Here is a 25,415-nt window from a genome sequence, read left to right as displayed (position 1 = left end):
CTTTCATGAACTGTCCGCACCCTGACTGTGGTGTCTTTGAATGAAGCAGGGGGCCTACTGGCTGAGTTTCTCCCATAGGCCTACATCCGTGACCCACTCCATGGTAACCAGTCAATCTACATGTCAGGCTGCAGCACAGACGTACAACAGTCAAGCAGCCTGAGATGTTGGGGTCTCCACGCTCAGATCTTCAGCAGAATAGAGCAGCAGAGAGGTGAGATTTTGTACACAGACTGGACGACAGGCCCCACTTCATTTGTTTCCATTCTGTGCACTTTAGCTCTAGGCACCCGGGGAGGGGCTTCAAACACACTTTTCCATGTGCTGTTATCCCTTCAAAGCCTGTGGAATTTAGTTGTCCTGCACATTTCTTTTAAGGAAAGAAAGTCATTCACGCAGGTGAAATGACTTCAGGAGCTGCACACTTTTCAGGGACAAGGCAAACATTTCTGGAATATTCAGATGTGCAAGCATTGTATAAACGCTAGTAGAAAAAACAACATGTTTTATCAAAATGGTTTTGCTGATCAGTTTCATTCCACAAATCTAGTTCATCATGTTCAAATCAATCAAACAGCCTCTTTTAAAAATTATGTTATGTTATTGAGATTGATCAATGCATCTGGCTAACAAAGTAGCACATGCATAAAAAATACAACCCTTGATTAAACAAGAGGGACTTAAAAATGAAGACAAAACATCTGATTAGTGTTAATGATGTTTTGAAGCTGTCAGGAAGAGGAGGAGATAAACTAAACACAGGGGAGATTAAAGTTTGTAATTCACGTTGTCTTCTCGTCTGTTAATTGCCCATCAAAGGAACTTTATTTTGAGGGGGGGGGAAATGTGTTAAACAAAATAACTGTGAAGGGACACTGCTTCCAGTCAAGGGAGGGGCCTTAATTTGCTCTTGGGGTTCAAAGAGGAAGATGGTTGTCAGAGGCCGTAGCGGCAACATTATTATTATGGCAGAAAACACCATTTACCTTGTTAGAAAAATAAAGAAAAAGCTTTAAATTAGGATGCAGTGACGAGTGATGTGTTGTCTATTTTATTTCAATTAAAAACACTTGATAAATCTGACATTACATTGAAAACTGTTCTGAGGGGGGAAAAAACAAGTATTTTTGATTATGTACATATATATATATATATATATATATATATATATATATATATATATATATATATATATATATATATATATATATATATATATCCATTTTCACTTGAAATCCACCTTTGTCTCCAGGTGGGCATCGATCGCAGCCTGCAATTAACAAAAAAAAAGGAAAAACTTGAAGGAATTAAGCTCATCCAGTCCATTAATGAATTGTATATTTAAATACTCACCAATTCTCTTTTGGCTTCCTCTATTTTGACTTGAGCGAGAGACGGGCTCTATTGGAATTCAAATCATAAAACAATTAGAATAAAAGGCGCCATTCTCCTATTTCATCAAGCTGCACTGGGGTTCTGATTTTTTTTTTTTTAACAAATCAATTGTAGCATCTAATTCAATTAATCTATTTTGCAAAGAAATTACATTTTAAATTGTCTATATTGTGATAACACACATGGAAATACTTTCACGTTTGGTGTCAAATGATAAATTGCTGGCGTCAAACATACAGGACTTAGGTCCATGTAGGGCTGCAGTTTCTTTTTCAGAGGGATTATTTCCTGCCTCAGTGCAGTCACTTCCTACAAGAGAGAAAAATAACACGTCACATTTTAAAGTCTAGAGGGTGTTCCTTTATCATTGGCTGAGGAGCCTGAATGCTGATAGTACCTCCGAGAGCTGCACAATAGCCTTGTGGGTGATGGACTTGTCCATGTTCCTGGATACAAGCTGAGCCTGAAAGGATGAAGGAGGACAAAACGGGTAAGTGAGCAGCAGGCCAGGACATGTGAGATGTCTTGACACAGAATGAAACAGGCTAAAATAATCAAGAATCACTCCTGGTTGTTTTCTTGTGCCTTACTATTTAACCAAATGGAACGTACCTCTGCCTTCTCACGTCTGTTGCCAAGCTGTTTAGCCTTTGCCTTAACAAAATCCATGTTGAGCAGCCTCTCCTCTGCTTTAGCACTTTCCACTGCCTGAGATTTGGCTATTTTGTTGGTATCCCTTTAGGTTAAAAAAAAAAAAAAAAGAAGAAGAAGAAGAAGTGAAATTACAGACAAAGATCACTTGGAGTGTGACTGTATTTTGGCAATAAACAGGACAAAAAATATTACATAAGAAGGCCACAGATTTTCCCACAATCCTCTTTCTTACTCTTCTATGTTGGCCCTCAGCACCAGAGTAGTACCGAGTCGCTTCCTGATGGCCCTGAGGTCCCTCTCAAGTCTCCTGCTGGACTTCTCTGCTTCCAAGTGTTCATTTGTATGGCTGTTGACTGCTGGCATGAAGCTGGACAACGTATATTCATCAAGGAGGCAATCAACAGGACGAAGGTGACGCAGAAAATAGAACACAGCAGTGAAACAAGAAGGTACCTGCTTAGTGATGTGTCCCTGATTCCCAGCACCATTGCAGTGTCCACTAAGGCTGACAAGTAGTCAGAGGTTGGCTTGGACAAGCTCGTGTGGGACAGGCCTACCCCCTGCAGCAGGACGTCCCGGAGATGAGCACCTGTGTGGTGGGGGGGGAAGGGAAGTTTTGCAGAGATACTGTGAATACATTCAGGTGCCTTAGAAGACAGATGAGACCCCAGACGATGCAGGAGCCCTTTATAATGTATCTCAGACTTCCCCTCACCTTCAGCTTCATATTCTGAGGTTTTCTGCTTGATGTCTTCTATTAGCAAAGTTGTGTCACGGCACCGGGCTTCACTGGACTCAGCTATGTGGTACAGAATATCCACCGTTCTTGTATTCACCTCGAAGCATGGCACCTTCTGATCTCCAAACACAGAGTTGAGCCAGCTGTTCACCTGAGGAGCAGTAGGAAAAGCCGTAGGTAAAAGCAAAAGCCAGTCACGGGTTGACTAACAGGGTGCCGCTAACACCAGTTCTTACCTTGTTAATCTTTTCGCACATGGTGCATAAATATTTTGTCCAACTCACATCAGCTTACTTCTTCAAGCTTGCTTCAACTTTCAGGACAATAACATCTCTTCGCGCTCCCCAAAATGATTCTTGACGACTTCCTGGATACCATCCAATGAGAGATTTGGACGTTTCGCAAAGTATTCTGGGTAGATGCAAGCGTAAAATTATTTGTCCGTTTAAAGAAAATTATATATGATCAAAAATGGCAAATAATAAATGTGTCATAATTACATCGACATTTAAAGTATAAGATATATTATTTAACAATCATTTATCAACTCACGTTTCTGCTAGACTCCAAAGATGAGAACTGGCACAAGATAAATCACGGGAAACTGTTTGAATGGCAGCAAAGTACAGCAAGAGTGAACGCTAGCAGACAAATCCATCAGCTATTCTACAAAGCTTCGATGTGCTTGTTAAAAACAATTAAAAAACTAAATGAAATGTGCAAGTACCTGTATGTATTCGATCTAACTAGATTTTTCAAGGTAACATTTCTGAAGCCGCAACAGAAAACGTCACCGGAAGTACATAGACCGGGCATCTCTTGCCATACGTCCTATCTGGAACTCTCTACCCGCGAACGTTTGAATCGTTTTTACGCTTGGTTTAGGAGAAGCTAGCTACTTGCATAATGGCGTCGAGGGTAAAACCGTCGAAACACCGACAACCAAAGTTAGAGACCACCTTCGACCTCACTGCCACCGGTGAGAAATCGTTTGATCGGACAAAGGATGACGAGGACGGCGAAGATGGACCATTGGTGTTTGTCTGTGGGAAGTGCAAGTTACCCGTCGGCGACTCACTGTCGTGGGATGGAAGTGAAGACAGCCAAAACCAAATACGATTGAAGCGTGAGTTTGAATTTCAGCTGAATGCGTTTTCTCTTTCATGGACGACAGTTTGGTAAATTAACTTCCGCACACCTAATTAAAGTTACAACAATAAGAAAAGCAAGGGAATTGTGCATTGAAGTGCAGTTGTATCGTATCTTGTTCCGGGATACATAAAACGCTTGAAAAAAGAAGCACGAGACATAGGAGACACATTAAAAATGCATAACAACGACGACACTCATGTGTATATGCCGCCTCATGAACATGTAGCAACACAACATTGCTACCTAGTGGTCGGTTATAGTATTAGCTTTCAAGTTGCAACAGTTTTTTGTTTTTGTTTTGTTTGTTTGTTTGTTTTTATTTAAAGAAAAAAAAAAAAAAGGAAAGAAAGAAAAAGAAAAAAGATCTGCCAGTGACATGAGCTGATGTTTTGGTTCCAGGTGTCACCGAGCACGTCTTGGTTGGAGAGGAGAACCGTTTGTTTGAAGTGAGCAAACGATCCGTGTGGTAAGGCAGCTTTTGCCCTTGAAGTTAACTTAACTGCACTTCAACTGCACTATACTTCAATTTAATGTTTATGAACATATTGTTTGTTGTGTACTTGTGTAGTTTACTGTAATTGAAAGAGTTGTAACGCACAGGAGTGGTTAAACGTTTTGACTGGTGGGCCACAATGGGTTCTGCAATTTGACAGGGGGGTGCGGCGGAGCAGGAGCAGATGGATGGAGTGTTTTGGTGACCCCCCCCAACAAATATGTCTTGGGATATGTAGAAAACTTTAATGCTTTAATGTCAATTGAAAATGAAAAAAGCAAAGTTACAACAGAATATGCCTGTGAAGCCCCACAGTACAGCTCATTACCTAAAATGACTCTGCAAACACTCAAAAGAAATGACTAAATACAGCTATTTTATGAGTTACTTACTATTGATATAATTTCTTCAAATTTGGGGGGGCCAAATTAAAAACCTTAACAGGCCGCTAATGGCTCCAGGCTGTTGTTTGCCCGTGTCTGGTTTAAATGCTTCATATAATGACACAAAAAGTAGCTTAGCTTACACTGAGGAAGTGTACATGAAGTTCTACCACTGATATAGCCACTCAGCCTATTTAACCATTTTCCTCCCACAATTCCTGAAGAACAAACCCAACCTTTGTACATTTTGGTAAGTTGTACAAATGTTTAGTGGAATTTTATGTGATTTTTTTTTTTCTTTCCCCCTCACAGTTTGATTGTGGATCTCTTCTGTCGAGGTTGCCACTCGGTGCTAGGCATGGTTTATGCGTCCACACCAAAAAAGCTGGATCACAAGAGGTTCACATTTTGGTTAAATGTTGCAGACATTGAAAGGTATTCACTTCGAACTGTTAACCTTTAATGACAGATGCATCTACTAACTGCACTTATTGCTACTTACATGTGAATGAAATTGTTGGGAAATAAACCTTCATGTTTTTATTGTAGTACAGTAAGGCTATTATCACAGTGCCTTTGAAATTCAAAACTTATCAGCACATATCTGTACATTAGTCAGTTCAAGTGTTTTATTTTGTGGCTTGTTGTTACATTATTCGGTGATTGTTGATATAGAGTACATGTTTTAGCTGTGCAGTGTACAGCATTTGCTTCTTCTGGTAGTATTTCATTGTTTTCAGCTGACATCAGCTATAAATTTGGAGATGTTAAAAAAAAAAATTACACTTGAAAAATGAGAAAGAACCTTGAATTTTATTAGTTGCACGGGAGCTGAGTTTTGGCATCCATCCCCTCTGTCGGCCTTAAAAAAATCTCTGTAACCATTTCAGCTATGTTCTTGGCTCTGCAAGCCAGGTGTTGACAGCAGAGGGCCCCGAAGAGCAGCCAGTCACACTGGAGTACAGAAGCATGGTGGAACAACAGCTTTCAGAGGTAATTGATTGCTGCTGCTGCTTTTCTTTGTCTACCTTTCTCGTGATGTACACTGTTTTTGGTCGTTAATATGGGAAAACACATAAGCAGAAAATATTCTCTAATGCTCATAAAAAATATCAGGTACAAGTATTTCTATCATATATGGCTAAATTTTGTTCTTAAAAATCAATTTGAAAAACAAAAAAGTAATTTAAAAAACAAGAAAGCACCTGTCCATTTAAATTGAATATTTCCTGCTATGGCTTGACTCATATTCTCCTGTGTTTGATTGTGTTGTCACGTTGCCCTCATTGATTATGGAGGCACAGGTTGTATGAATGATGACATCACCTTTGTTCTGGGAAGCTCGCTCTCCTGTGACGGGCAGACGTTTGTATCAGACATTACCTCATCCTCGCAGTGGTCGTCGGCCGCAAACTTATTTGTTTCTCGCCAAACTGAAGGTTAGATGGAAATGATTTTTTTTCTTGTTCTCCGTCCCAACATCTTCCATCCGCAGTGATTCATTTAATGGTCAAGTGTGAGTCACCCGCCCTTTTTATTAGAAAATTCTTACGTTTGGCTCGAACTGTGCCGTAATTCCTCAAGTTGTATTAGATCATCCTTTGTTCAAAAGATGCCCTTTAAAAGCACAGATCGTCCAGTAGGTGGTGGTAGTGCGCAGCATCGCAGCCCTTCAGCGCTGGTGTGCTAAGGACAATAGACGGCATGGAGAGGATGTTGAGGAATCTGAGAAAAACATGTTTTCATCAAGCAGGGTCTTTGTCACTGTAGCTGCCTGTACATGCAGTGAACTGCCAGTGATTCACTGACTTTTTTTTTTTTTTTTTTTAATTTCCGTTTCCAATGCCAAGTGTTGTGAAGCTTGCCCACAGTTAAATTAAAAAATAAGATTGAAAGACAGATTGAGATTGCGTATGAGCAACATGCCATGAGATTTGTTTCGTAACTCCTTGTTGCGACCTTTTGTCTGTGTGACTATGTCATGGCGGTAACTTCCCTGTAGCCTCACTGGAAAGTTTCCATCAGGAAAACAGGCTGTCAGAAAATGTTTAATATGCATGATGTGCTTCACCACATCTTTACATGCCGCCTTTTGACAACAAGTGCAACTGAATGAACAGGTTTACTTTGTTTTTATGACTAGGTCAATGGCTAGAATACCTGGGTGAGTCAGTTGAATTAACTGAGTGTCAACTAACTCATTGTTACACTTTCAAAATGTTTTTTTTATGTAATGTGTCAAAAATTCAAACTATTTTCTGTACTTTGTTTATGCTGGTTTGTTGGATTAAACAGCCAATTGTAAGTTTATTAATCAAATCAAAATCAAGATCTAACCATTCCTCAATTTTACTTTTCTGGATTTTCATGATTTTCAAGACTCATGTTGGTTCTGAGAATTCCACTTAAACAAAAGCAGAGTCTGTACACTCATGAACATGGTTACTTCCTTGTGTTTCTAAAAACAAATTAGTAGATTACCGGTAATCAATTAAAATACCAGGGAGAAGCCTGAAATACAGTTGTGGTTAAAAAGTCAAGTCCTAATGGTTTTATGTAACTGAAAGAGAGGTATTAAGGGATTACTGGTTTGGAAGCTCTTCTTTTGGTGTTTAAGTGGTGAATCACCTCCTTTGGCAATGAACTGATCTTGACAACAGTTGGCATGTAACAACATCATGAGATGATCAAAAGCACAGCTGCCGCGCGCCAAACGGAAGAAAGCCAATGCGCTTCGGTGTGTTTGAGGGCAGACGAGACGGCGTGCACTTGGCGTTCTTTGTCCTTGGCGCTGCCTCGCGTAGGTGCGCGGCACTCCTGCCGGCCGCCCGCCCGCCCGCCCGCCACTCTTAATGTATTCTGTCTGTCTGACTCTCCGTCTTACAGACACTTGTTTGGGTGTTCCGTCTTTTACACTCGCTGACCTGTCTCGGCGCCCCTCCCCAACCCCCACTCGCCCTGCCCCCCTTTTGCACCCCCTCCACGCCTGACCGTTTCCCCTCTGGGTGTAGCCGCGCTCTCGCCCCATCCTTCCTTTTCCAATTATCTCTCCTCCACTCCTCTCTCTCTTCCTGGCTGCTGCCTGCTGCTGCCTTTATTTCCCACCTGTCCATTTCCCACCCACCCCCTTCTCCTCCTTTCCCCACTTGCTCTCATTCCTTCACGTCCACACCTCATTTTTGTGTGTGCAGTTTTTATTCTTTTTTTTAATCTTCACCCCAGTTTATCTTTTAAACACGAATCACCCTGCTCGTCTCCCCAGATGAAAATGCTGGTCATGTCAATGGCTCTCAGACTGGAAGAGAGCGAAACGACACTTCAGGACGAGCCTTCAGGGTGCGACGAGGCGTGACAAGGTGATGTGCGTCCGACTGCCGCTGCTGCCAGGTGTTTGACGCCGGGATTTAAGATCCTAGACGCTTGCGGCTGCATATGTATCTGCGGCTCCTCCTCCTGGTTTCGGTCTCCCTGCCTGCCCTAATACCTCTCTGTCCTAGCCTCACCTTGTGCCTAGACACCCACACGGAGGCGCGGGCACACGTACGCGTCGACGGCTTCCGCCTGGCTTTGTCCTCATTACCGATGGTGAAACAAAGAACGGCGGCGGTGATCAATCACGCTGTCAGCCGGGGCTCCTGCGGCGCGCGGCACCGTCCTCCCCGTGCGTGCCGGCGCCGAGCGAATGTGCGCTGCGAGCAGAATGTTTATTTGTCCGGGATTTCATCAGGCAGTCTGCACACTCAGCACATTGCCGTATCGATCTTGCCACTCGAGGCCAAACACACAAACACACACTCACCCCCCGCACACGCTCACACTCTTTTCTTTGTTCTCTTCCTTCGGCAATAAAAGCTGCAGGGGTGCTGTAAAGGCCTCTCGATTTTATTATTATGGTCAGTCGGAAGAACAGTTCCAGAAACGTGTGTGCTTTATGAATGTGGACATGTAATCTTTTATTTTGTTCTACATCTTAGTTAGGTCCGTTTTTTCGTAAGAAGTGAATAAAGGAATGTTGTTTTATGAAATGTAAAGGCCAGTTGTACAAATTTGTTTTTACTGCATAATATTCTGTAATAAAGATTTCATGTTCTCAAAGTATAAAATATGATGATATTTACATTCTTAGCAGTTTTTACAACATGAGGAATTAAATCAGACAAGAAAACTTTAAAGGCTCCGGCTCAGATTAATGTTTTGTTTGTTTGTGTTTGTTTCAGCTGTGTTGTCCGAGTAGAATCATAAAACTTGAGCAGATCCACATCCCGGGCTGCTGTTTGTATGTGGGGGATGCAAGATGCCCACCTCCTTACATACAGATCCAGTCTTTATATTAATCCATTCATCCATCCATTTTTAGTACCTGCTTATTGCTGAACTCGCGGGGGTCTGCTCCCAACTCTCTCAGGGCGAAGGCCTCTTTATATTAATGAATATATCATAAATGTTTATTTCTAGCAGATGAGAACAAGAAAAAAATATTTTCATTTTAGTGGCGTGATCCAAAAACATATTTCTTTCGTACAGTTTCGTAGCCTCTCAAATGTCGCGGCCACTGGTGGAGGGCGATCATTTCAAACCTGTGTTCCTAAGAATGTGCGCGCCATGCTGGCCTGGAATTAAGAGTTACACGGGAAGTTTGAGGCGTCAGGCGGGGTGGTGGGTGCGTGTGCGTGTGCGTGTGCGCGAGTGTTTACTTCAGGAGGGCTGACCTCAAATGCGCCCAGCAACACTTTCCCACCAAGGCGGGAAGAGCACCGCGCCGCACCGCTTGCCCTCTCTCCTCTCTCCTCCCTCCTCCCTCCTCCCTCCGTCGTCCATGAGGTTTCATCAGCCTCGCGGTACAACAACAACGCTTAGCGACGGCCAACCAGCGCGCTGTATCCAGGGGCAGGTTGCCATGGCGACTCGGCCGCAGCACGTGCTACGCTGAGTGCCTGTTGCCATCTCTTGCTGCCGGAGAAAGAGGCAACCAGCCCGCTGCCAAGCCGTCAACAGCCGCTCGCTCACACACACACACACACACACACACACACACACACACACACGCACACACACACACACACACACACACACACACACACACACACACGGGGGGGTGGTGGGGTTAGGAGGAGCCCTGGGTGAACCCTCCCCATCACCCTAATCCCTGTGTGATGTTTTTCTCTGCGCTATAACCCCACCCACCCCGCCCTCCCCCTCCCCTTGGAATGCCGGCAAAACAAAGTCAAAACAACATCAACAACAACAAACCCGCCTCGTGGTGTGTTGTTGTGATGCGGAGCGGGTGGGTGGGTGGGTGGGTGTTGTTTATGTTGCTGATTCTGCTGTTGTTGCTGCTGTTGCTATGATCTCGGATGCGGTGTTTAGTGACGCTGGACGCCCGCTCCAGATGTTTATGTTTCTGTCAGCATCGTGTGCGTCGAGGCTTGCTTGTTTTTTATTGTGTGTGTGTGTGTGTGTGTGTGTGTGTGTGTGTGTGTGTGTGTGTGTGTGTGTGTGCTTTTTATTTTTCTTCTGGCTGGCTGCCGCATCACTTTAGTGACGGGCATCTCCGTGAGCCGCGCACCGAGTGCCCTCTGAGTGCCTGACGCGGGTTTTAATGTATAAATTTAGACGCGGGGTTGCCAGTTGCATTGCACCGCCGAGCGCAATTATTGCACCGGTTTCACCTCGAGTCGCCCGTCACGTCTCAGCCAATCAGCGGCGCCAACACTGAAACACAAACGCACACCAGTTCCCGCATCCACACACAGGCACTCCGGGGACAAAGGATGAATAATACACAAGTGCAGTCTGAGCGAAAGTCGCCTCCCCTCTCTCCCTCCCTTTCACCTCCGACGAGCAATGAGGAAGCAATGTTGCCATGGAGGCAATGAAGCCTCGGCGCGCCGTCAGCCAATTACAGGCGTCCCTGTGTGAGTCGAGGAACCAATGGCGAGTCAAACTGATGCTGCTGTTTTTACAGACACGGAAATCCCATTGGCTGAGCCGCGCTCTTTGATCGAATTTCTGATCTTGTTTTTGTAGAGGGAAAAAATAGCAAAACGAATGCCACCTGTGTGCCAACTTAGGGGGAAAACGCCTGTTTTACAAAATGAAGTGCATATATGTGGTGGGAGTGATTTTGCTTTTTGAACTAGTTAGAATAGTAATTGTTTTTCTCTAATTACGAGAGGAAGGAGATTTTTTTTTTCTTGGAACATTATTTTCTTAATTAGAGGAAAATGAGACCAGCTTCATTTTAATGAGTCTTAATCAAATTAGCTTCCCTCCATCATTTGATTGCTGTTTCCTTCCTCCCCATTGTCACATTTGTTTTTTGGTTGTTGTTTTTTTACCCTGACAAAAGAGCCACACCCCACTAGTTGCTCCTGAGCATTTATGACCTGATCTGGTTTAACTCTTCATTTTCCGCAGCAGCTTCAAACCTCCAGTTCCTCTGGTTTGCACAATCTGTATTTAGTTGTAATTAATTTGCGCAATGCGTGCAACAAATGGATAGAATAAATAATTTTATAAATAATTGTATTAAATAAATACATTTATTTAATGTAAATTAGTCTCTATGCATTTATTAAATTGTTATTTTTGTATTTAGAAACCATTGTTTATTTGGGATCTTTTTTCGATCTCTGTTCATTATTTTTTGGGGGGTTGTTTTGCTTTTAAATGTGTGACTACAAATGAAAGAAGAACACCTTTACAAAAAAACCTTTTAACCTTTTTTTTTTATATAAAAAAAAAACCTCGAGAACTTATTATATTAATTTTGATGCCCGAGTATAACATATTTTAATAAAATCTTCAAAGACTTAAACCCAGTTTAAGACTTTGCTGTTGTCTAACTTTGATTGTCAAGGAACATGCCGGTGATTTGTGAGTGCACCACTTCGATGCGTTAAATTTCCCAAATTAATCTCCAGCTCAGTGGCTGTAAGATGATCTCAGTGTCAAGAGCCTTTAGGAAACTTAGCCCAGCCTCTGCAGCAAAAAGCGTCAAAAACTCTGAAACGCCGCGCCCCTCTCATTCCGTTAATCACCTTGGTCTGTATCTGTGATGGAAGTGGATAGCCTGTCCGTCAGAGACTCCACTGACTCAAATAACCTAAATCCCCTCTGAGTGCCCAAAGCCTCCTGCTTCATTAGGAACATCTGCTTGTTTATTTCCCACCACACCCGTGTGCGCCACCAGTGCCAGACAGGTCATCTTTCACTCTCCCCTCTTGGTCCTTTGCGTGTGTGAAAAGTGCTGAGGTGCTCAGAGATGGTCAGCGAGGTTCAGCACCGGCCACTCGGGTCGTCTATGTTTGTGTGTGTGACGGGCAGGCTTGACCCCTCCGTCCGTCTCGGCAGAGCAGGTTAATCGCCTGTTTTTCTCAGACACAAAGGCTTGTCCCAGTGCCAGTGACACCCTGGTGTGTGTGTGCATGTGTGTGTGTGAAGGGGGCTGAAAACAGGATTAGTGTCATCAGGATCTAAGTCTGAACAGATTGATAGGAATAAATTCCTGCAGTACAGTAAGTAGTTATTTGACCTCACATTTGTCAATTAAAATCTGCGGTCAAAGCTTGAAAAGAAAAAAGAGAGCGCACGTCTCTTCACCCAGGTGATTAGTGACTAAAGACATTCCCTTTTTAAATTTTTGTGCAAACATTCAAATGAGAGCGAGGGTGAGGTTTACTCCTCTCTCACTTAAGACAAATAATATAAATAAATAATAAGTTTTTGTTTCACTGCATTTGTCAGAATGTTTTACTCCTTTGTAATGCCGCTCAAAATTATTTTAACATTTAAGATTTAAAAAAAATGTTGCTGTCATCAAGAAAGGAGTGTTGCGCCACTCATGATTGAGAACTCGTTTTACAGCAAAGCCCTGAACTTGGTTGTTTTCATTGTGCGTTGAGAGGTCACAGAATTTCAAATGTCAAACAGAAATCTTGCCCATTCTTGTGCAGGATGAAACATTCTTTCATCCTGGAAATGTTACCCTGGCAGTGTGCACTGCAGCACTTTTATGATTCTACTGATGCACAAAAATAAAATACAAAAAAGATTACTGCTATTAAAAGTTTTGAGGTTTGTCGGTCACTGTCACTTCCTTATGCCAACAGATGTATCTGATTGTATCTGATTGAAATATACTTGCATTTATCAAAAGGTTGTAAATTTAAATTTCATTTATGAAGGTCTGGTGTGTCCCAGCTCAACTGTGTTGCCAACAGAATGTATATACAGCATGTCGCAGACTAATCAGTGTAAATTGACCTATTTGTGCACAGCTTAAGCAAAATATAATCTGTGTGTCTAGGAAAATTATTTTTGTTCATATCTCATCAATATGGATTTCTTTTCTGTACAAATCTCCGAGATTATGACAAACTGGTTGGAGGGTTTTGCAGCCCTCTTGAAGTCTGGTTTCTTTTGCAACTCCTGCTCTGTTTCCAAAATGTGCAGGGGAAGTGACACGTGTTTATGTGGCACGTTTTGCAGGGCTTCCTCCTAGATATAATTACAGCTCAGGGCAAGAATGTAAAGATACTACAATGTGTAGGCTAATTAGTAAGGTGCGTCAAACTAACATTTTATTGTGACAATGCATACAATGTACGTATACATGCCTGGACTCAGACACCTTGAATCACCTGACACGTAAATAGAGGAAAAGAATGCTCATGCCCTGCAGTGTGTGCTGCCCTTTCCCTCAACACTTCAGTTAAGCTACAGTGTTCGCCGCCTGTTCAGTCTTACTGGACCGCCTGGGGATTTTTGACTAACTGCCCCTGTATCTTTGATAAACAAAAGGCTCCGGCTCTAATGCATTTTTGAGCCACTCTTGCCCCTCGGCTTTTATCAGCTTAGCCACGCCGATTAAAATGGGGCGGCCCCTGTTTGTGTTGTTCTGCATGTTTGTCTCAGAGATCCGGTGATCCCACCCCTCCGCCAGACCCCGACGTCGTCTCGTCAGGGCAGTGTCACCCAAAGAGGTTTATGATGGGGGGGGACGCAGGGGCCACAGCTGAGTAGATTAGTGTCTGCGGTGGGTGCAGAGAAAGAGGGGGTGGGGGTCACAACATGTGTGGCTGTCATTTCTGAGGATACTTCAGCTGTTCCAAGTGTGAATGTGTGTCAGTGTGTTATTTTACCCACTACAGGTGTCTGGCGAAAAAAATGTTTACGGCACGTGAGACGAGTGGCACGTGGATGTGAGAAAACCACAAACGCTTCATTAAATTCAGTCTTATGCACAAGACATGAGCTCTATGAATCATCAACCCGACTGTGGCTTCGTATAAGCTGTGTATAGTTCATTAATGAAAAATGCCACAGTTTCCGGGGCATTATAGTCATAATGATGTGTCTTGAATTAAGTCACTGAATGAACTCTATGTTTTCATTGCAATTAGAGACATAGATGTGCTTAGACATGTGCGCACAAATGGGACCAGACGGTGAGCAGGTGCGCTTGAAAGGACCAGACAGACGCATAATGGGTTTAGTATAAATATTTAAAATACTTTATACAGCATAGAAATCTCTTGACACTCAAGCAAAAACCATCCATTACAAAATCTTACAAAAAGAGACCCCCCGTGTCTGTATCAATCTCAGTGTCACTCAAAAAAAGACAGGGTACAAAGACATTATTTCTTAAAATGTTAACAGTACAGACGAACTTTGTAAAACATTGCATGCAACTTATTTGGACAGTGAGAAGCCTCTGTGTGCCTATGTGGAAGTCTTTTCCCATAAAAAAAAAAACAAACCCCGAAACAATTGCTGTTTTTTTTAAGCCCCCAGTGTCATTATACAGACGAATACGTCAGAATCCCCTTCGCGTGGAAGCAACAGGAACACAGGAGTCATACCATTATTTACAAGCACATTTTCGAGCGTCTCTCTCAGAGAGCTCTTGGCAAATACTCATCATTGCAGTTAACACGTAAGACTATTGCACAAACTACAGCATTAAGACAAAAAGGACATGAATTACTTTCATGGGTGTTTCATGAGCTCTTCGTAGCGTTTCTTCCCACCACCGTGCACTCAACCTTTGACTATTGGCTGAAAAGGTTCATAAGGCTTTTGATTCTTCTTTTTTTTCTTCTTCTTTTCTTTTTTCTTTCCTACGCGGTTTATGAACAACCATTCCTACCTTTGACAGAGAACCACCAGTTTCCCTGGGGTGTGCAGAGGTGATGCAACACATGTGTGTGTAATAAAGTGACAGCTGTGAGCCGTCGTATCGGTGGGGTGCGAGAAAGTTTATAAATGCTATGAAAAGTGAGCGCACGGCTGCGCGCCCGTGTCTTTCCCGGTGTGTTGAGTGGCTCTAACGGCACTATAACGCCTTGGTAAAAACCCACACAAGTGGACGGCCGGCCTGGCAGACGCCTCCATGCGGGGGTAATGCAGTGAGGTAAGAAGGTGGCACACGCTACTACAGGTTTTGGTTTTCAAGAATAGTGCAGTGAGCTTCTCGACCCAGTCAGCATCGAGGATACAGTGCCAGCTGGCTGGAGGTCAGTGGGTGTCTTATCACAAACACAGAACATTAACACATGTAGTTCAGGGAGGGGGTTGGGGTCTGTTAGCTGGTGTGAATCAGTCTGCGGGTTGGATTAGTAACCAATTACAGCAATATTACATGGTAAAGAGATGTTGTCTCAGCGTATAATACAGCGATCTGCGAGTGCGTGCCTGTGTTTGTACACCTTGTTGTAAACAGATCAAATTACATCAAGCGTGAGGTTTTATTCGTCCCTCTGGGATCCTGGTTTTAAAATCTCATTTTCTCAGCGTCACCCCTCTTATTATTACTATTATGCATCGACAGTGGTGACGAGAGATTTTTTTCGTTCGTTCATTTTCAAACACTTTTTTTTTTTTTTTTTCAAAAATTTCCAAAAATCCATCCTCAAAAGTGGCTCAGTCGCAATAAAGGGACAGTTCACAATTCAAAAGGCCGCTCCGGAAGGCCCCTCTCGACATGGAATGCTGAGAGGGGCCTTGAGTTCAGTCTGTCTCTCGCTTTTTTTCCTTTCCTCTTGTATTGCTCAGCAGAGGGTCTTGAGTGCTCCTGAAGCACAGAGGAGAGTCTGCATCGGGTAGGGAGGCGGGGACACCACTTCTTCGACGACCTGCTCCGGGCGAAAGGTGAACGGCTGCAGCTGGACCTTCTTTTTCAGGATCTGTCCGATTCCCATGGACGGGAACTTGCCGCGGTGCGTCGGGCTGTCGGGGTCGTTGCTGCTGCTGCTGTTGGAAGGAGGGCTAAACGCAGACGTGTGGTTGGGCGGACTGAATGCGGACTTTGGGGGGCTGAAAGCGGAGCTCCCCGGTGGGCTGCCTATGGTGCTCGGGGGGCTGCCGCTGGTGTCGGAGGAACCGCACCACTCTGATGAGATGCTTTTCTTGGGCTGCGGGTTGACAATGAGGACGGGGGGACTGGGGATTGTGGCCTTCTTCAGGTAGGACGAGTCGGGTTGGAAGGCGGAGACATGGCGGGGTGGGGAGAGGGTGCCGTTGGTCAGCTTGTACCAGGGTGAAGTCGGGGTGTCTTCAATTTGCTCGGCCTTGGACAGCGACCCGAAGGAATGCATACCGATCGGCGAGGGCGCCGGCGGTGCGGGTATGTTGTGTTCTGGACTTGTGTTGACTTGTGGGAGGGTGGCCAAGCGCCTGCGCTGCTGAGGAGTGTTGTTATTAAACAGCGGCTGGATCTCCAGGTACTCCATGGATGAGGAGGCCACAGTGCCAGGCGGTGCCAGAGGAGAGTTACGATGGCCCCCAGTGATGGCTCGCAAAAGTCCTGGGGAGGGGGTATAAAATGATTACAATTAGCAAAGTGAATAAACTGTAATGTGATCCTTTTCAATGAATTTCAATACATACAATTCATTTTACAATGAAAAAATACAATGAATCTTTGGAGGGCTTTTCAGAACATGAACTAAATCAACATTATAATTTGCATATACCATGCAAACCAACACGTTCTGGCATGTTGGATGTGAGACAACATGTTGGTGTTTCCTTCACACACAGCTTTTACAAGTTAGTAGGCGGGGCTTCAGCCTCCGCTTTGCCCCACAGTCTTTGTTTGGCTCTCTTAAAGTTATGTGATCTGACAGGTTCCAAACCCACGCCAAGGTAAAAAAAAAAGAACTATTGAAGTTCATCAGTATTGACGCAACATGCAAGACAGGCTTCCTCTGAGATGGGTGGGTGAATGGATGGACAGACAAACACTGGATGGACAGATGGACAGATGGATGGATGGATGGATGGATGGATGGGTAGATAGATGGTTGAATGGTTGGTTGGGTAGATGGATGGAAGAACTTGGTAACTATGTATTTCTGAACAGGATAACAGGACGTTGTCGTACAAGAACATGCAAGCTCAGCCAACCTACCCTGTGTGAACAGAGATAAATAAAATGAGTGGAGCTTTTTTTCCCCACATCCCATTTATTGTCATTCTTTTTTCACAAATGTGCCCAAGTGTTTTTCGAACTGTGGGCGACTCCTCACCTGTTCTGTGTTTCTTCTCCTTGCTGGGTCCCTTGCTGACAGCCAGGTAGACGGGCGCCTGCTTTGGGGGGATGGTGAGTTTGTCCACATGCTTCCTCCACTGTGTCTGGAAGTACTCGCTCTTCTGCTTTTCGCCCTTCTTCTTCTCCTGAATTTGCATCTCCTGTAACATGCAAATTGTCACTCATTAAAGTTGTCCTTGGCTCTTGCCTTATCTTTTCTTTCAATCTTGCCAAACACCCTGTGGCCACGCTTTGAAGACGCGTACAATTGCACGCAACTAGCGTCCCTGTTATATAATAGTCAAGATGCTTCCTGATTGGCTGTCAAGAAAGTGGAACAGGTGTTGTCCTCACCCTGTACTCTTTAGAGAGTCTCTTCATTTTCTTGTTGAGTAAGAAGTAGACAGCCAGAGTGTGACACGCGCGGTTGGTAAGGACAGCGCTGAGAACCTCGCTGTGCTTGTAGTTCATTTTCTCCGTCATATGCATCAACACCATGTGGTTGATTTCCTCAATGTGGATCCTTAAAATGGAGAGTGGAGTTTAGTACTTTGACGCTCAAAAATGGGGAAACAATTTGGGTGAAAGGAGTGAAGAGTTTGAAGCCAGAGGTTGTGACTACCTGTTGAGGTACGGTGCCCCCGTGTTCTTGTTGGCCAGCTGGAGCCACGAGTCGGCCATCACCTGGTGGATGTTGGGGCGCTTGTTGGGATCAGGCTCAAGAAGCTTCTTCAGAAGACAGATGGCAGCTGAGACAGAGAAGAAGACGTGATATCAATAAAATTCAATCAAACTGGAAAAAAAGAAATTGTTTGATGGAAAGCGACTTTCGCCAGAGTCCCTTTGTCCTAACACAATGCGCATCAGCGTTGATGAGCTAGCGTGTCCCATTCAATCATCCGACTTTGTAGTTATGCAACACTATTAAGAAAGGTGACGCGCGTATGTACTGTCCTCAATTAAAAGCTTATCATTGATGTCATTAGAAAATGTACAATGTTATCTAACTCGGTACTGTTTCTCTGGAAGAGTAGCGCATTGCTGTGCGTTCCAGAGAAACTAGTCTGCGACAACAATGTCAGAGGCCGCAGGCCAAGTTTTAACATGTCTTTCTAATCGTAAAAAAGAGAAGAGAAGTAGATCCTGATTTCACAAACCGACACTCTCTCACATTACAGCTATAATGTGCTTGAAGAAGGGAAGTCCTTTGAGAAAGAAAATAAGATTCAAATAATAAAAAAAAATATGTTTGTGTGGGTTTTTTGTGGTACTGTTTAAGCATTAAGCTGATGCTGCACACAACCAATAAAAATGAGCTGCTCCACTAAAATAGCCCACCAGAAGAAGCAGAAGCAGACCAGGTCGGCTTGGAAAAGAACCTCTTATACAGCAGCCCTGGACGACACTATGAGGCTTGTTGCTTCCTGCTGGCATTAGCGTTTGGATAAATTATTAAATAAATTATGTCCAATTATTAACATTAATCTACTTTGCTGAAGAAATGCCTACATTTAAATTTACTGGCCAAGGACTCTTAAGAAAAACTCTTATTTGCTGCGCGAGTGTTTACTTGGTCAGTACCTGTGGAGAGTGACGGAGGCAGAGGATTCATCTCCTTGTCCACCATCTTTTGATGCAGGGCTCGGAGGCTGAAGGGCTCCACGGTGAACGGGAGGGTCCCGGTCAGCATTGCATACATGTTCACACCACTGAGGGTTTAAAATACACCCATTAGTTCTGCCTTCATATTGAACTAAAACAAGGGAGAGTTTGATTTTGATCAGATGCTACGCCTCAGACAGGAAAGCACACTCACATAGACCAGACATCCACCTTGGGCCCGTACTTCTTCCTGGAGAGCAGTTCTGGGGCAGCGTAGGCAGGACTTCCACACTGGGTGCTGAACGGGTCAGAGTATCCCAAAATGCCGGCGCAATTACTGAGACCAAAATCTGAGGAACAGGAGACACAGGGTGAGTCTCCTCTCATTTCATTTGGTGCTGCCTGTTCATCTTTTATTTAATGCATTAACCCTCTATTGCATAAGACAGTGTTGTTCAACCACTGTGGCTTGGCACACTAGTGTACCGTGAAACAATGTCAGGTGTGCCGTGAAAAATTATCCAATTTCACTTAATTGGCCTAAAAAAAAAAAGAATTAACATTCCATTGTCGAGTGATTGTGATTTAAAAGGAATGTGGGCCTATTTTCCTCCATCAATTCCTCTGAGGATATCAGCTTTGTGTTTATGAAAAGGCCCAGGTTTCACACTGAGTGAGTATAAATAAATTAATACTTAATTGTCATTATAAATTATAATGTTTTTGTAGTGTTTTAAATTTTGTAATTTTTAACCAGGATGTGCCAAGAACTACATACACTTCCTGTCAACCTAAGCCTGGAAAAAGGTAAATAATAATCTGTGTTCTAAACAACAAACGGACAAGGCTGCAGAAAGTAGGAGCTGTCGTGTTACCTATGAGTTTGATGTTGTCCTGCTCATCCAGCAGGAGGTTTTCTATCTTCAGATCCCTGTCGAAGACAAAGAGCGGCAGGGGGGGAGAAAAAAAAACAGTCAATACTTGCAAGGTATTTGTATTGACATTAGATATCTTATCCAACCACCGACAGTTACTCCATACAATGAAAAAGCAGGAGAGGTCAATCCTCAGTGTGGCCCTGCCATATACCCCCCACCCCCCTAATGTGGGTCACGCTGGCTGATTTTTCAGGGCCTATTGTTTGGCCCCAGATCCCTCCTCACTCTCACAAATCCTGTTATACAGTTATCTTCGCAGGCCATCTCGCCCTGATTGAAAAATTAGTTCCCAGGCTCGCTGGGACAAAGGGTCGAGTGTCCCATTGTGAAATTTACATCTGAAACTTTGGGATGCAGCTCACGGGTTTCCTTAATTTTTTCACAAGACGTTATGATATTAGAGAAATGCACTGCGATTATGAATACTTAAGCTTTCACACTTTCACTTCGCTTTCACACAAAGAATTCTAAGAAGCTACCTTGGCAACCTCTCAGAGCACAGCAGCGCACATATCCAGCAGACATATCTGATTATTTGTAGATTAGCAGTAATATTCACAATAAGGACTTCACCTTAAGAAGCAGGACCCTGTCTGACTCTTAAAAGTCCTCAGCTTTTACCTATTAATTATTAATCTGTCTGGAAGGAAATACATAAGGCACAGATAAATTCTCCTATAAACATAAAGGCTTATTATTCATACATTTTTATTGATTCATTAATTTATTCACCTGTGCACGACACCCGCCCTGTGCAGGTGCTCCACCGCCAGCACCAGTTGCCGGATGTATTTCTGCGTCTCCCTCTCGTCGAGGCGTTTCTTGTCGTAGATGCGGTTCATGAGGTTGCCGCCGGGGCACAGCTCCATCACCAGGTAGTAGCTGTTCTCCGTCTCCAGGATGTCCAGCAGCTGTGTGATGTTGGGGTGGCGGATCATCTGCTGGATGTGGCCCTCCCTCCGAAGGTTCTTGGTCACGTACGAATCTTTCTTGGCCTTCCGCTTGTCAATCACCTTCACCGCTACCTGGAGAGACGGAAACAGAAGACGACATGAGGTTTATTGAGGGAAAACAACCAGATTCCTTGACTGAGTTTTGGCCCTAAAATTGAGAGCGGGGCTTGTCTCGGAGGGGGGATTTTCACGGAGTTGTAGCGTAACAGGTGCTGGGCAACACGGCCTCCTTTGGTGGGAACATAAGTCGAGAATGACCTCTCCCACACAGCTGCTCCCAAGTGGGGCACAGGCGCCACAGGACCTGGGGCTGGGGGAGGTGTGTGTTGGAAAGGGCCAGTGAAGCATCATAAACCAGAGAAAAGCAAACGTTAGCCTCGCTCTTCAGCAGGCATTGAGGCCAAATGGACTTTTAATAGTACTCCCCATTTGTCCCAGAGTCTCGCTGCGGGTGAACTCGCACAAGAGGCAACAACTGTGGCGGCAGCGGCGATAACGCCCGCTCGCTTCTCAGACATAACTCATGCCGCACTCATCTGCCTCGCCTGACTGTCCTTGTTGTCTCCCTCTAGACGATACGTCCTCATAAAAACAGTCACTGTGCGTGTCCTCTACCTTTATGACAAACACTTTGTGGCTAATTGCATTCAATAGCGTATCCGCCTGCCGTATATCATGCACCGTTCCGCGCCTCCTTGCCCACCGCCGTCTAGACTGGGTTCAAGAACGTGGCCACCGTTCACCACAAATCATCTCAAGGAGAACACGCGGACATGAGAAGGCATGACCAGTGTAACTAATCACCATATCCATTAATGAAATGCTGAGGGCCTGAGTGGTTCTGGGGGTGGCGCGTCCCCTCTTTCTTCTGCCCTTCAGCTCGGCCGATCTTTTATGCCTTCGTCCTTTCATCTCTCGCCGTGGACTCACCTCCGTGAGGCTTTTACGCGGCAGCTAATTAAAGCCGGCGTACGCACTCATGTATGTGTGCGTGCAGGCGAGTGCATGTGTGCGGGCATAGAGCTGTCACAATGCACTAATATATGGCGCATGTTTACACCCTGCCAGAGTGGATGAAAGACAGGGTGAGGGGGGGATGGGGGACATGTATGGGCGGAAGGAGGGTTGGGGGGAGGGGCCACTGTATTTACAGTATGCCCAGTCTATACGCAAGAGGGGGGTTGTGGGTATGTGGAGGAGAGGGTGGGGGAAGGGGTGCGCCCAGCCTGAGGGGGGGCTTCTGGGGGAGTGGGGAGGGATTGAGTTGTTTATCAAGAGCACCCCAGACTGGAGTACTGGGGTGGAGGGTGGGGGGTCGACAGCATGGAGGGGAAAGTGGGTTACAGGCATCAAAATACGTGCGTTTGACCTCCCGTGACCGCGCCAAGGCCCCTCTCCCCGACATCCCCTCACTTTTCATACCCCTCCCCATGTCACCTTCAAAAAAACCTACATCATCACCATGTGCTGCTTTCGAGTGATTCTTAAAAAAAAAAAAAAGAAGAAGAAGAAATCCAACATATTTCTTTTCCCCTTGGCCACCCCTTTAGCTCGGATCCACTGGCTGCCCTCAGCTTGCCTCTGCTGCCTGATGCAGCTTGTGTTTCAATGAATGGGAGGGAGAGAGAGAAAAGAGAGAGAAAGAGAGAGAGAGTGCTTGTGTGGTGTTGGTGTGTGTGTGTGTGTGTGTGGGGGGGGGGGTATGTGAGGAGGTGGTAGTGTGATTGCAAATGTTTGCATCATCCTCAACAAAGAGGGGAGGGGCAGAGACACGGGATAGGTGGATGCCGCGTGTGAGGGATCATCTCGAATATGCTCGATATTAAAATTAATTCAGTCAGATTTGCTTTAAACACATTTGCAAATTGCCAGTGAGCCCATGTTGGAACAGTGAGGGTCTTGTTTTTCAGTATGCAAATGAGCTGCCAGCTTCAGCCAAAAAAAAAAAAAAACAGAAAAAAGCCTCGAGAGTGAGAGGTAGACAAAGGCAACCAGTGGCCAATAGCAGCCCATATCAAAGCCCTGCGCTGGCAGAATGATAATGAGGCTCAAGCCCATTTATCACCGCCGTGGTGTCATATGCAAGTAGCAGCCCAGTCCTCTCATAGGCCCGCCAATTTCCCCGCGCGTCCCCAATCAGAGGCTTGCGCGCCCAGTAGCGGTGAGATCACCAGCGGCAGCAGCGGTAGCATGAGCGAACAAAGCGCGGAGCACACCAGGCAGGGAGGTCGCGCACGGTGGGAGGAGGTGGGGTCGGGAAGAGGAAACGCGACCCACCTCCTCACAAACGCCAAAGGTAAATATTGTCACCCAGCGCGGCCGGTGCCCTGCCGAGTCCAACAGCTGCTGCTGCCGCATGAGCTCATTAAGGGAAGATTCCCTCTGCAAACAGGCTCAACTCACTTTCTCTGCACGGAGACAGCGCGAGGACTCGAGGGCACTGACACGCACTTTGCAATGAAATCACAACGCACGGCCCCGGTTGTCAATATAAATAGACGATATGGGAAGGTATGATGGGGGAGGGGGGGAGAGAGAGAGAGAGAGAGTCTTGGTTGACATGCTGCGCACATGACAGCTGCCGCCGAACCCACCCCGCATGCCGCGCATTCATGCCGTTACGGCGCAGGGAAACAGCACACATTGCCTTGAGACAGTTACAAAGTTACAGTTGGAAACGGTGACGGTCAAAGCACAGTCTCGCCAATTATAAAAGTCACAGAAGACACGCGACTACGCCTCAGCGCCTCGATAAGCGTGGACGCACACGTGTGCTTCCATCCAGGAATTAGCGATGCCGCAAGAAACAATCTGTTGTTGTTCCAACTGGCCGACCCAAGTGTCGGGAGTGTCTGACTGCTGATGGTGTGAATTCTTCTTACCTTTTCTCCGGTCAGCGCATGGAGACCCTCTCGAACTTTGGCGAACGAGCCCTCGCCCAGCTTCCGGCCGATCAGGTAGTTGCCCACCCGCTTGGTGTGGTAGAAGTTCTTGAGGATGTCAGCGGCGGGGCTGCTCAGGGACACCGGCACGGTGGCCTCGGTGCTGCAGCCACCGCTCGGGCTCTTCCCCTCATGTGCGCCGTAGCTGCTGTCCACGACCATGTCGCTACTGTCGGCCACTGGCATCACACACGGTCCCTCGTCGCTCTTCTCCGCTCTCAGACAGCTGAAGGAGCGGCTCGTCCCACCCCCTCCCCAGCCTCAGCCCGGCTTAGAGCCAGGTATTAAATGCTTAGCGTCCGGTAAAGTGCGTTAACCCGGGTCTTGCCTGCAGTCTGGCCCCTTAATGACAAATTAATAGAACCGGAGCCGGCGCCACCTGTTCACCCAGAGCATCCAGGGCGCGCAGCTCAGCAGGTTCCCAGACGCGTCCTGATCACCAAGTGTACCGGCTTAAAATTGTGTACGGACATGCGTGTGCGTCGGAAAAAACAAACAAACGTCAAAGCCAATCATGGAAAGTTGATGAATGACGCAACTCGTTCCTAATACTGGTGAGGATTAAGAAAAAAGAAAAAAAAAGAAAAGAGATGTCTCAGTCAGAGGGAGGCTGGCTGCGTCTGTTCTCTCCGCGCCAGTGTGTGCGGACTGCGCGCAGCGTGTTGCACAGTTTGAAGAGACTGACTTTGCCGGGACTCCGCTCGATGGGCGTTTCTCGGCCATCACGCACACGTACGCACGCACGCGCGAGAGAGCGAGCGCACATCCTTGATTTTTTTTTTCCTCCCACTCGCACGGTGACGATTCTCACTCCAATCAGCGCGCGCGGGCGGAGCACATGTGAAAACAAGGGGGATGAGCGCTTCTCGTGTTGATCTCACATCGAACACGACTGTGGACAAAGAAAACACTTGCAGTCGGCGGGATGATGGGGAGAAATGGCCTTGTTTTGACTGTTTTGTCTCAGTAGTTTTATATATATATATATATATATATATATATATATATATATATATATATATATATATATATATATATATATATATATATATAGCAACATCGACCGTCTTCTTCACGCATTTTAAATCCCTATAATGAGTATTGCTTCTTAAATGGACATTTTCGGATGAAGCTGCGTCTTTGCCACACTGACTTGTTGTCAATCTTGGAGTTCTGCCAGCAAAATGAAGTTGGGTGGAAGTATACAAGGGGTTTTTTGTTCCCACGCTGGCTCAGCGCCCCGTTAAACAAGTTCACTTCTCAAATCAAACGCCGGAGAGGGAGTCACAGTTGGTGACATCCTACCTTATACACTTAAATGGTAGGATGCATACAGACTGTATACAGTGAACATGCAGAAGCTGGTCAACTATGAAAGTACTTTTAAGTGCTTTTTTTTCATGCATACGTGCAGAATAACAATAATTGTGTCAGGCCGTGGGTATATGAGATTGTGTTTCTGAACCGGGTTTAGCTGGCCTTTGTGCACGCCTGCTTTGTTGTCTGCCCCTGGTATAGAATGCTTACAAGAAAACATGCACACCCATACCTACTGAACCATGCTTTCTAGACACCAACACAGACGCCCAGACAATATAATGATGCTGCCATCTAGTGGATAAAATGTGT

At 45.2% G+C, this 25,415-nt stretch overlaps 3 protein-coding genes across 3 annotated transcripts; 1 reads left to right on the top strand and 2 right to left on the bottom strand.

Annotated features, from left to right (window-relative positions):
- Positions 1-1,139: 1,139 nt before the first annotated feature.
- Positions 1,140-3,436, bottom strand: haus1 (HAUS augmin-like complex, subunit 1). Its single transcript, XM_076031673.1, has 10 exons — positions 3,341-3,436; positions 3,025-3,199; positions 2,765-2,939; positions 2,503-2,638; positions 2,282-2,416; positions 2,008-2,131; positions 1,793-1,858; positions 1,633-1,704; positions 1,354-1,401; positions 1,140-1,270 (listed from the first exon to the last, which is right to left on the bottom strand). The coding sequence occupies exons 2-10, from the start codon at positions 3,043-3,045 to the stop codon at positions 1,226-1,228; spliced, it is 822 nt and encodes a 273-aa protein (XP_075887788.1). The 5' UTR covers positions 3,046-3,199; positions 3,341-3,436; the 3' UTR covers positions 1,140-1,225.
- Positions 3,437-3,581: 145 nt separating this feature from the next.
- Positions 3,582-8,982, top strand: mis18a (MIS18 kinetochore protein A). The gene is made up of 5 exons (XM_076031674.1): positions 3,582-3,914; positions 4,340-4,406; positions 5,129-5,251; positions 5,707-5,809; positions 8,079-8,982. The coding sequence occupies exons 1-5, from the start codon at positions 3,695-3,697 to the stop codon at positions 8,166-8,168; spliced, it is 603 nt and encodes a 200-aa protein (XP_075887789.1). The 5' UTR covers positions 3,582-3,694; the 3' UTR covers positions 8,169-8,982.
- Positions 8,983-14,304: 5,322 nt separating this feature from the next.
- Positions 14,305-24,747, bottom strand: hunk (hormonally up-regulated Neu-associated kinase). Its single transcript, XM_076031645.1, has 9 exons — positions 23,727-24,747; positions 20,624-20,916; positions 19,829-19,884; positions 19,168-19,303; positions 18,933-19,060; positions 17,974-18,100; positions 17,706-17,874; positions 17,350-17,512; positions 14,305-16,625 (listed from the first exon to the last, which is right to left on the bottom strand). The coding sequence occupies exons 1-9, from the start codon at positions 23,970-23,972 to the stop codon at positions 15,871-15,873; spliced, it is 2,073 nt and encodes a 690-aa protein (XP_075887760.1). The 5' UTR covers positions 23,973-24,747; the 3' UTR covers positions 14,305-15,870.
- Between the last annotated feature and the right edge of the window lie 668 nt (positions 24,748-25,415).

This window comes from Nelusetta ayraudi, unplaced genomic scaffold, assembly GCF_046127955.1.
Source record: "Nelusetta ayraudi isolate G7.1 ecotype Tasmania unplaced genomic scaffold, CSIRO-AGI_Nayr_v1 ptg000033l, whole genome shotgun sequence".
Lineage (NCBI taxonomy): Eukaryota > Metazoa > Chordata > Actinopteri > Tetraodontiformes > Monacanthidae > Nelusetta > Nelusetta ayraudi.
Note: the sequence above shows the minus strand (reverse complement) of the source record. Positions and strands in the feature narration are given on the sequence as shown.

Excerpts from the sequence above, each read along its gene's own strand:
- haus1 (XM_076031673.1), bottom strand. The coding sequence starts at position 3,045 with ATGTGCGAAAAGATTAACAAG. Across the intron at positions 1,859-2,007 it reads ACAGACGTGAGAAGGCAGAG|GCTCAGCTTGTATCCAGGAA; the intron begins GTACGTTCCATT and ends TCATCCTTTCAG. Across the intron at positions 1,271-1,353 it reads AGGAAGCCAAAAGAGAATTG|GCTGCGATCGATGCCCACCT; the intron begins GTGAGTATTTAA and ends TGTTAATTGCAG.
- mis18a (XM_076031674.1), top strand. The coding sequence starts at position 3,695 with ATGGCGTCGAGGGTAAAACCGTCGAAACACCGACAACCAAAGTTAGAG. Across the intron at positions 5,252-5,706 it reads AATGTTGCAGACATTGAAAG|CTATGTTCTTGGCTCTGCAA; the intron begins GTATTCACTTCG and ends TAACCATTTCAG. Across the intron at positions 5,810-8,078 it reads TGGAACAACAGCTTTCAGAG|ATGAAAATGCTGGTCATGTC; the intron begins GTAATTGATTGC and ends TCGTCTCCCCAG.
- hunk (XM_076031645.1), bottom strand. The coding sequence starts at position 23,972 with ATGCCAGTGGCCGACAGTAGCGACATGGTCGTGGACAGCAGCTACGGC. Across the intron at positions 19,885-20,623 it reads AGGGCGGGTGTCGTGCACAG|GGATCTGAAGATAGAAAACC; the intron begins GTGAATAAATTA and ends TGTCTTCGACAG. Across the intron at positions 17,875-17,973 it reads GGGGCACCGTACCTCAACAG|GATCCACATTGAGGAAATCA; the intron begins GTAGTCACAACC and ends CTCCATTTTAAG.